Source organism: Apteryx rowi, unplaced genomic scaffold, assembly GCF_003343035.1.
Source record: "Apteryx rowi isolate R43461 unplaced genomic scaffold, aptRow1 scaffold_59, whole genome shotgun sequence".
NCBI classification, from domain to species: domain Eukaryota; kingdom Metazoa; phylum Chordata; class Aves; order Apterygiformes; family Apterygidae; genus Apteryx; species Apteryx rowi.
In genome coordinates, this window is record NW_020450860.1 from 3,551,248 (window position 1) to 3,562,972 (window position 11,725).

Here is an 11,725-nt window from a genome sequence, read left to right on the forward strand (position 1 = left end):
TGAAAAAACCACACCCACAGATTTGAGCAAAAGAATTATCAAATTTTCCCAAATACAAGCAGTTTCTGGAACTCAGATTTCAAAAGAACTCCCATTTTGAAGCTGGTCACTATTCATTTTGAAATAAAGCCTAGGTTTCAACAAAAGATTAATCCTACGTTCAAAGCATTCAGTTGTAGTTAAAAGGGTTGCATGTCCATGAAAAGTTAAAAACAAGCTAAGCTCTCACTTCAGTTAGAGTGAAGATTTTCCCAGTAAAATAGTGTCTCTGTAGGAAATGAGGGTTACAAGGAAGAGGCCCATTCTGACTACTCTTCATTGACCAAACTCAATAGCTTTATAATATATATAGCTCTTACTCAGTCTTCTGAGCAGCTCCACACTATTTTTGAATGAAAAGATCAGCCACTTACACTCAGGAGAGCCCAGAACAAGAACAGAAGATGCACAACAAGTTGGACATCCATCATGTATTGCTATCTAGCAAAACTGGTTTTATTCTGCTGCCACAATGAAAGCACAAAGCTCATTCCATAGCTTGTATCTAAGCACAACATTAAGATCAAATCTGTATGAAATTGTTTTAACATAGTTTTTCCCAATAAAATTGTTCCAGAACATTTCAAAAGCACTTCCCAATAATATTATAAAAAAGACCAAAAAAAATCAAGTTCCCTAAGAACTCAGAGATGGGGAGTCAAACAGCTGTACTTTTTAAAAACAACCAGCAGGGACACAGGGGTTAATATGGTACTGACAGCCACACTTGGCAGAAAAGCAACAGACATGTAACCAGCCCAATAAACATCTAAACAGTTCATTTATCCTGGTAGGAGTTACACTGCTTTCACTTGTAATTAAGTCCCCAAAGTTAATCCAATGACTATACAAGTGATTAGGTCAGTAAATGATCTCAGTCTATTTTCCTCCCAAAAAGAAAAAATAAAATCCTAATTTCCTTCCAAATCCAAACCAATTATTTGCTTGGTCTAGTTAGAGCAAACAGAATATACCAATATTGACAAGCAGTCCTGCCTAATACCAGTGCAATAGCAACTACATGGACAGATGGCTTCTTCTCTAATGTACATCTGGCACCTTCTACAGGCACCAAATACATGGACAGCAACCTATATCAGTATCTCAAAGTGTTTTTGAAATTATTATGCTGCACTTCTATAAGCTTTGAAAAGCTTTGAAAAGAAAGCTTTGAAATAAGCTTTCTTATTAAGCAAAGTGCAGAATGTCACTGACACTCAACTACCCAAATTCCTATATTTTAAATACAATGTTCTTCAAGAAAGACCATCAGAGCATCCATTACAAAAAATTAGATTTGAAGGTGAAATTGTTTAAGCCCAAAATAAGTGCAATGCTATTCTACAGGTGGCCTCTCCCCCCCAAAAAAGTAATATATGCTTAGCCTGAAGATTCAGGTACACAGAAGTATATTTCCATTACTTATTTTCCCCTCTTACACTGATTATTGCTGCAATCCCATACCCTACCTTGATAATGTCAAATATTATTGTCTTCTTTTCTTTTTTTAATGAAAATATTTACTTATTCTAATACAACTGGTACACTGCATGTAACTGTTTGAACTATTAATAACTGTCAAGTTCTCATTTATTCATGCACTCATAAAATCACAATATACACATCCAACAGAGTTTCACTGTGAAGCTATAGTATTTTAGAAGTTAGCACAACTTTGTAGATACCAACATAATTTACAGCAGGAGAATATGAAGAACCAAAATGCAACAGGAAAGCAGGAACCATCCTGTACAAAAAGTAACTACTTGTAGCTATTGCTAGGACTCCAGAGTCTATTGCATCTCACCTCGTACCCCTCCCTCACAAAGCTACCCTCCTCATTAAAGGTCAGTATCTTTCAATCATAGTTAACTCTTACAATTTTACTAACTGAAGAAGTAATAGATTGCTGAAATAAAGTTTTTCCAACCCAAAGTACTTATTTTTTTTATTTTGTCATGCTCAGCAACCACCCCTGAGAGACCAACAGAAATGATGAATTTATATGGAGCCATTTATAAACATAACCAATTAGTTGTAACAAAGAAATACCAACAAGGCAGAACTAAGGTGAAATGTAGATATTTGATTACAGTCTGCCTTTACACATAATTGTTATTTCTAGAAATCCTGCAAAAATATCTAGAACTACAATAAAACAATATTATTTCAATTAAATCAAATGAATTAAGTGGCAAGTTATTCATGATGCACCTGCAACCTTTCTACCAATTAATAGCTCTTTACATACCCATTTCATCTCTAATGTATCATCTTAAGAAACTGATAGTCAAAAAAAATGTAGTTTAATATAATACATACATGCAACAAGGCAGTACTTCAAAAAATCTCATCTTTCAAAATTCTTTATTCAATTTCTTTTTTTTTTTTTCCCCGATAGGTGAATCTGTCTGGATTTAATAACTGGTAACAAATGGAAATGAGAAAATCAGCAATCGTGCTTTACATGTGTGTTTACTTGTAACTTACAAGCACTAAGGCAGCAGCTGTGATTTATGCCTCCCATCACATATCCCCCTGGGATCCCACAGCACTATTTCCCTACTGTTGCAAATCTACTAACATTTTCTTTAGAAACTTGTTCCAACCTATTAGTCAAACACTGCTCTGAGAAGTTCACATTTCTCATGCAAATTCTTCTGCATTGTCACATGACAAACCAAATATGCTACTTGGGGGGGGGGGGGTTGTCATAAAAGTATTTCCACTACAATTAGGAGAGCAGTAAATGTAAAAGTATCTTCACAAAAAAATTCACCTTGACAAAGACAGTATTTCTTCCGATCAAATTTTTATAATTACCTGGTGATTTTTTACACTTAAATTATATACTATCAAAACAAGTTTAAACACACTTAAGCATTCTGAAATATAAATTGGAAATATCTTTACTAACATACACATTTCATCTTTGATGTCCTCCGTATCYGATAGCACTACAGTGAGGACACGTACCAGCAGCCAACATGCATCACACATCCAGCACGCCTAACGCTTTCTCCACCACCGTTTCACGCCTCCAGCGGTTTAGTCTTTGGATCACTGAAAGGATCGAGAGGAAACCTGACAAGGAAGCCGCCTGTCACATGCATCACCTTGAACTTCCTCTTCTCTCCTCCCTCCCCACCCCGCCCAGCCACAAAAAGGCTCTGAAACTAATTCAAAAATAGCTTCCTGTTTACATAGTAAGAGCCTTTATCTACCACAAACTCTTAAGGGCATTTCTGTTTTATATAGCAGAGAAGGTGTGGTGACATTACAGTATTCACTACACCTTTAAAACCAAATACTACCACACCCAGGTGACTGAATACCTTCAGTAGCTGTACCAAATCCTACAACATTTTCCATGTGGGGACTCATTCGAGTTGAATTTCTAAGGTATTTTCTCAATTTTTACAAGTTGGATGAATTCATAGTTTATATTAACATGTAGATTACAATATCATACAATCGCCATAACAAGTCTTTTTCAGATATACCAACTTGCATGCATTGTGCTGCTTTCACATCATGTCCAAATAAACAGCTACCATCCAAAGACGGCTGAAGAGCAGACACAGTGGTGTTTTAATAGTACTAATGGATGAACTCAGACAAACCAACAGAGAAGGAAGAGTTCCAGTTTGCCATAACTCTGGCCATATTAATTCCAGTAAACAATCCACAAAGACAAGAAAAAATAAATTTTTTGACTGGATCAGTCTTGATCTGCCACACAAGAACTTCCGTGAGTTTAGCACAGAGATCAGCATGGAGACTGTTTAAGCAAGCCCTGTTGCCAAAAAAACCTGATAGCGAGCCTTATCCTCGCACTGCGATCCTGACTGCATTAGAATAAACAAGGCGGCAGCAGCAGCAGCCCTCTCCACCTGGACCCACGAAGCACTCAGCTCTGCTACAAACAGCTCATTCAGAATAAATCTGATTGGAATCCTTATGACTGCAGGTGCTTGTTACACTTCTACTTAGTTATGCCTTAACAGTTTACACCACTTCTACAAAACAGAGCTGTGAAGTAATTAAAGGTTTTTTGTTTAAGACTCTGACAAACTCAGCCATGAAGACCTTACATTAAAGAAAACTAGAGAGAAGCAGCTGAACCAGAACAAAGAGTTTCCAAACATTCCTTCTTTCTGCAAGCCTACTAACAATCTTGAAGGATCCAATAGCATTTTCATCCCAGCTCCGCATACTTGAGTTGACCAATCCTGTACTATTAAATCTCACTGGACATACTTGCTTATTAATATTAGCACCCATTCTGAACTACTTCCTGCTCCATGCTTCTTTCTCTTCCTCAGCCAGGGAAGCCCCCGAGACCCTGTCATGTATTAAGGATGTCAGTACCACAAGGTGTTCAAAAATATATATACACTAAATATATATTATATTGGGCATATTATATATACGTTGCATTATATTTCCTTCTATGCATGGAATAGGTCACAACATATGAAAACTCTGAACTCCTGTCAGTTCACAAGTGTCACCAACTTTTGAGTTCTTCTTCCATTCTTTTAAAATCACAGCATACTACAAGCATTTTAGCTTCTCTACACTAAAAATCTATATATAAATCTATATCCCAAAATAGATASCTTTATATAATCTCAAAGAAGCTGAAGTTCTGCAAGTGATATATTCACAAACTTTTCCTGGTAGCAGTTTGCTTTTCCAGGAACTAAAAATTCTAAAACCAACATCTGCTGTTGTCCAAACAGGATAAACATGTCCTGTTATATGATGACACATGCTACAGATGTCAAAAAACCTTGACTGCATTTTTAAATCCATTTCTGAAACATTCTTTTCTACGTTAACTCAATTAAAATGTTTATTAAAAGAGTAATGTTTGACAGCTCTTACTTTACAAGAACCAGGGCTGAAGTCACTAAAAAATACTTAGTATTTTATCAATGAGTAGCTAGAACTGACTTAAGTTCAACAATGACAGCACTGTGCAACATTTTAAAATTACCACTTTTACAAAAATCTGTAAAGAGCATGAGAAAATATTCCTGTTTTTCTAAATAAAATCTAAATATTTTTTGTCATATAATAAAAAAAGCTAAGAGAAAAAATTGTTGGCTATCTAAAATACTATTTACTAAATCATTCTGGTAGCTCTGAATCCAGATGAATTTATTCAGAGCACAAATATTATATGCATCTGCTATTCACTTGGTGCTATATCCAATTTTTACTCCAATTTGCTGGGCAAGATGCTGTGAAACCCCACAATGGTACATGACACTGCCAGAATGTGGCATTCCACTGTGGTCAAAGAAGATAACATTCACCGATATCTTAGGCATCTTTCAAGGGAAACACCTAACAGCAAAATAGTTAATCTAAGATGATAAGTGGCAAATGCATTTTAACCATTTCGAATCTCTGTCTTTTATCCAAGATGTTTAACTCAACCTTTTAAAAGCGATTTTAATGTTCTAAGCCCAAACTGCATGTAATCTGTTCAAAATTACGAATGTTGACTAGCAGTTGTAGGTATTTTATTCAGGTTATTTTTTGAAGAAATAAGCAGCTGCTTAAGCATTTCTTCAATTTTCACCCCTTCTTCCCATATAATGAACTAATAGTTAAAAAGTAGACTATATTTGCATTACCAGCTGCTTTTATCAAGCAAGACTCAGTTTGCTTATGCTTGAAAGCAGGAGATCAATATTGGTGGAATGAACATCTCTAGTAGTGAAAAGGTACTTGATTCACAAGACCTTAAGTGAAAGATCCATTTGATATAAAAGCAACATGCAAGTTTAAGCTGCTCCAAATTAGGTTTGCCTACCTGCAACTTCCTAAATAGATACAAATTGTTACACATCTTCTGTTAGTCTATCAAAATTATCTGCTCTCCTCAACATGAATCTCCTCAACATGAATCCTTTATATTCAAAAAAAAATTCTCCTCCAAAATAAAGTTATTGAATGATAAAAAAAAGAAAATATGACTGAGATATACAAGTTGTAAGCAACCATGGAAAAACATTCAGTTTAATCATTTCCTAACTTCTTATGGTTTTAAGGTTGAACTAGTAAACTGATGAATACCCAAATGAAATTGTCAGTTGCTTCAGCAGTAAGGGCCATCTCTTTCTCTTCCACTTTACCTCTAGACTTGGACAGAGATAAAAACAATTAGAGGGATTTTATTAGCCAGTATTGCTTACCTCTGAAGAACTGCAATTGATGCAGAAAAAGATTAAGTCAACTTTTAACACGCCCAACATTTTTAAGCCTATTCTTTCCTTCACATACAAACTTGGGTCATCAGGGATCACAGTATCATTAACATAAATTTTACAGGCTGTTTGTAAAATAAATAAATAAATAAACTGCAAGCTCATCCTTAATAACTTGAATATTCAGCACCCCAGTGCTTAAACTTTTAAGAAAGCATCACTTTTATTTGATGTGTACACTGACAGTTTTCCCTATAATTGTCTTTCTCATTGCCCAGATAGAATTAGTTTTGTTTGTAAAGCTTCCTGTATGGTACAGCAAGGTTCAACTGTTTTGCCTGACAAGTAGTACTCCAGGAAGTTTAATTACCACAAGTAGATAGGCTTATTGTATCTATCATCTCTTCTCAACAGCATCAGTGCCAATTAACATTAAAAGCTAAAGCATTCAGCTGAGTGTCAGTACCAACTATGCTCTACTCTACCATACTAGAATTAGTGCCTGCTCTAATACCAATATCATCTTCTACAACATAAACAAATTTCCAGAAGGTGTCAAGTTCACTCTTCGATAACAATTGCACTTTAGCTTAACTTCACCTACTGGAATAACTTGACTTTGATCTAGTAAGACTGAGACTCTCTTCTAAAAGACAAGGCATTTAGGTCCATCTTTTACTCAAGCATACAATTGGAGCAACCCAGGAATCCTCTGCACGCACACACTGACTTACTATTAGACACACTATGGTCTCAAATGTAATGTTTCATTCATTTGCCAGTTACCTCTGCTCAACACAGACTGGTAAGTTTGCTTATGCAGTATACAACCATCTAAATGAGTGACATGTAAAGAGCATATCATTCCTTCACAGGAGAAGGACATCAAAAGGCCCGAGGAGGTAAAGATGATGATGGGACGTTTATCACTAAGCATACAGGTCCTGTAGCACTTTGCCTGTCTGACGGTGACTGGTACTACCGACGCCTTATATAAGCCATTTGCTAATTCCTGCGCTTAAAGGGGGGGGGTGTGTGATGTAACTGGGAAATCTATTCTCTCAAGCACACTGTTTACCTCTGTATTTAAGCTAAATGACAAAAACTTTTATCCTACTGCCTGACACAAGCTTAAGGCACATTAGTCAGAATCAGAGTCTTTAGCTTGTGATTCATCTCAAAACTCTCAGGGTTTAGAAGACTTGCACAAGAAGCATAAGTAATCTCTACTTTTAAAACAAAGTATGAGTTGCTCCTTTTAGGAAGAATCATCAAATCTACTTGCTCTCCAATCAAATAAGCTTTCTCTTAACCCCAACAGTTTGCTTTTCCTGGTATACAAGATCTTTCTCTCAACCTACTACTAAGAACAGCATCACACTCAGAACAATCCCTTTCAGAAATTCAGTTTGTACCTCTGTGGAATATCTATCACTCTGAACAATTAGTGCACAAACCTGAACTTGGGGGTAGTAGAGCCTTCGGACCCTTCAGCATCTCCAGACCATTTAGGATCAACATTAAGAGCTTATGAATATTTTGGCACTAGCCACCATATGCACAGAAATATTTCTATTTATGCTATTACTAAACCAACAGGATATATCATAACACTATAAACTTAGCAAAAAAAAAAAAAAAGCATTTCTAACCACACCCAATCATTTTAACTTGTAGTTAGCAGTGTTCACTTAGGCAGCACTGCAAATCCTGTTTTAACTTCTCTTTTGAGCATTGTTTCATAGCATTACAAAGGTTCAAAAGGTGCTCAAGTCCAAGTCCAATCTCCTCAGAAAACAGGGTCAACACCAAATTCAAACTAGGCTGCTTAGGGCTTTGTCCAATCAGGTCTTGGAAATCTCCAAGGATGGAGGTTCCACAATGTCTCTGGTCAACCCATTCCAGTGCTTATCCATCCTTGGAATGATAGATGGGGATTTTTGTTTTTTTTCTGTTTTGCTTATATCCAGTCAAAACCTCCCCTATTTCAATTTGTGACCATTCTCTCCTGCTCTTCTGCTGTGAACTTTTGTAAAAAGCCTTGATTCATCTTCTCAGCTAGGAAAGATGAACCATTTGAGAAGAGTTTGGGTTCAGCTTAGCTACAATAACAACATCGAATCAGACACAACGCTTTCAGCCACTTACCTGTTTCCTACACACCCAACAAAATCACATACTTTTCATCTGATACTGAAGTGTTAGGGACAGCAAACAACATCTAAGTTAAGGGCTAACAAACATAGACTAAGTTAAGAATGTCAGGGAAATTTCTGAGATGTCAGCTTCCCCTAGTGTAAGAGGTTTATCTTTAAACAAAACTTCATTTTGCAGAACACACGCATTGTCAAACCAAGTTAAGACTGTAGCTGCTCATTCCTGTCTCATGCCAGCCTATACTCAGTACTGGCATAAGAACAGATGATTCTTTGCCGAAAGAATTTATTTTTTCCCCACCCATTTCATTGTAAACAACAACAACAAAAATACCAAACACTCATTCCTATCTCCAGTCCTTGTGCCAGAACAAAATGATGTGGGAAAAAAAAGATGAACCCACTTCTTTCAGCAGCAGTGATGTGTCAAGGTGCTCAAACTAGGACACTGAATCTTAGGAAAAAGAATGGCACTAAATTCTAATTCCACAGTCTGTCAAGTTCAACATATTATATCAGATTTGACTCAAAATGACCCAAAGCAAAAAAATATTGAATTAGGAGTTCTAATACAGACTGCTTCCACTTTTGTGTGTGCACATATACTTCAGTCTAAGAACTGTCTAATAGAAAACTATTTCTAGCACAAATTCTCTCAAATTGAAAATGTGATTTTGATTCATCTACATAACTTAATTGTAACTTGGTGAATCATAAGTTGTGAAGCAAGAAAATCTCCATACCAAATTCTTCATATGCTTTATGTACAAACTCAGTGACAATTTCACACTTGTACAAATACCAAGGATTTTCTTAAAGAAGTCCCAAATACTCCCTTAATCTTATGTGTACAGTGAAGAGAACAGGGATGAGGTACAAGTAAGGTTGCTCTCTGAGTACCTAAAAAAGATTGCTAGCCTCAGCTGAACAAATGCCTCATTCAAAATTAAAGCCAGTAAAATTTAACAAGATTATTCTTTTATATAATGGATGAAGCCTTCCCCCTGATTACAGCCTTGTTCTTCCCTTAGAAGATAGCAATAACTGATACCTCTGGCTGTCCAGTCACTCACGCTGCCTCGAGAGCTTAGAACACACTTGAGTTCAGCTCATCCCTTTTCTTCTTCTGAGAGAGATTCTATTTCACTTCGGTTTTATACAGAATTTGTGTAGACCACATCCAAAATAAATCTACTTTCCCAGTCAATACATTCACTCAATTATATAATCAGAGGGTAGTCACTTTATCTCAAGGCAACGTTATCTTTCAGAAGCTATCTAATTCAAACAACGTACCATTATTAAAATCCACGTTCTCATTCAGCTGTAATGATTTCCTCAAGAAACAAGAGCATGTATGACTGCATAAGAACTCGAGTGCTACTCTAATATATTTTTCCACCAAATGTAACAAAAAAAAAATTAAGCCTACTCTAATGATTCTAGAATGACTGAAGAGAACACATAATAGAAATAATTGGCCTGCTTAATGTAAATTTGCACTCAAGTCACACCTGATTTTTAAAATTGGATCATTATTACATAAAGTGCCTTCCTCTGCTAAAGAGAAATTCAAATTTGTCCATGGCTTCAAATAGAAGCACTTTCCTGTGTCTGCATGCTACACACAAGATTTTTTCAATGACTTCTCTGTAGGCATCTTCAGCTATCTTTCCTAGCTAGTTTAGCTTAAGAAGTTTATTCATATTATGACTGTGCAAGAAAGTATGAGTTTGTTTGTCAGAAAACTGTATAACAAAGTAAGACATCATGTTTGATTATGTTTGGTAAAGATATACATGGTCACTTTTAATACAAGCAGATCTTAAGTTATTCAGTATTCTGGCTTTCTGTCATCCTCTTAAATAACTGGCACTTTCTGCAGCTTTTTTATGCCTCATACATTACCAATTTAATGTCCTCTGTATGCACATTTTAACTCAATTTTCAGTGACAAAGAAATGCAGTTCTCATGTTTATTAGCTTCCCAAGGCTCTTCTGCACTATGCTTGATGAAAGGAACACAAGATGAAAGCACTTAGCTATTAACTTAATTCTACTAGCATCTGTGAAAAACCTTGCAGAAAGTAAACAAGACTCTGTAATCAGTACTCCACTCAATACAAAACATCAGATAAAGTCTAAAGAGTCCACTCCACTGCTTCTCTTGAACTCCCACCAGGGAACTGAGCTAAAACAAGTAAGTACAAATAACAGAAGTAAGCAATTAATAATCAATACTGACGTTATTCACCGGTTTTGCTGGATTTATAACTGGAAACACACTCCAGTGCTAAGATTAGCTTTAAAATGTACCTATCGCTTCAAGTTACCGGGTTCAGGAATATCTGCTGTTAAACCAACCAGCACAGCCACAGTAAGTGAAAAAACAAACTTTCAGGCACTCCAGTCCTGCTCCACAGTCCTAAGGAGGGTTTGTGCACGCAAAAGCTTGTCTGACCTTCCCCGCCGTAGTAGCTGTTCTCATTAAAGGGAGAAAACAGGGATGATTTCAAGCCATGCTCACATACATTCGGAAGCCACCCGGAGCAGCGCACGAGTTGCATCACTCGTTGCCACCAACTCCTGGATGCTCCAAGCCCGCGGGAAACCGCCACCTTCCCCCCCGCGAGGCGAGCGGGGCCGAGGCCCCTCCCGCAGACCCGCACCGCTCGGGCACCTGCCCCGCACCGCCGGGCAGCGGCCGCGGCAGCGCGCGGCGCCGGCCCGCAGCCGCCCCGGCCCCCCGGGAGGGCACCGAGCCCCCGCCCCCGCGCCGCGAGGCAGCAGGGCGCTGCCGCCCCCGCCCCGCCGCCCGCTCACCAGCTTGGGCTTGTTGCGGCTCTCCTCCTCGGCGGCGCGGCCGCCCCGCTTCGCGCTCGCCCTGCCGGAGCTCAGCGGCTCCTCGCCGCCGCCGCCGCCCCCCGCGCCCGGGGCCGCGGGGTTCTCCATCCTCCCGCCGCCCGCGCCGCGCCCCAGGGGACGCGCTTCCTCCCGGCGCCGGGCCGTATCCTCAGGGCCCCATAGGGCCGACGCGCGGTGCCGATGCCGGTGCCGCGGGCAGCTCCCCGCCTCCACCCCGCCGGAGCGGCTCCGGCTCCAGCCTCGGCCCCACCGCCCCCTCCCAACGCAGCGCCTCCCAACGCAGCGCCTCCACGCACGCGCCCTGCCCCGCCCCGCGGGGGCCCTAGCGCGCATGCGCCGCCGCGCCGCGCATGCCCCGTTGAGGAGGGCGAAGGCGGCGGCGCGTCGCCTCCAGGGCCGAGGCCGGGCGGCGGGGAGGGTCGGCGGTGCCCGTCGAGGAAATGG

General features: G+C 39.2%; 1 protein-coding gene across 3 annotated transcripts in view; it reads right to left on the minus strand.

The window, feature by feature from the left end:
* DIAPH2 (diaphanous related formin 2) overlaps positions 1 to 11,479 on the minus strand; it is a 292,492-nt gene extending 281,013 nt beyond the window's left edge. For 2 of the 3 annotated variants that reach the window (XM_026082669.1, XM_026082670.1), the window contains exon 1: positions 11,240 to 11,478. In XM_026082669.1, the coding sequence (XP_025938454.1) occupies positions 11,240 to 11,368 (129 nt within the window). In that variant the 5' untranslated portion in view covers positions 11,369 to 11,478. Of the gene's footprint in view, positions 1 to 11,239 lie in introns of all 3 variants that reach the window. The other variant, XM_026082671.1, reaches the window with a different exon arrangement.
* Between the last annotated feature and the right edge of the window lie 246 nt (positions 11,480 to 11,725).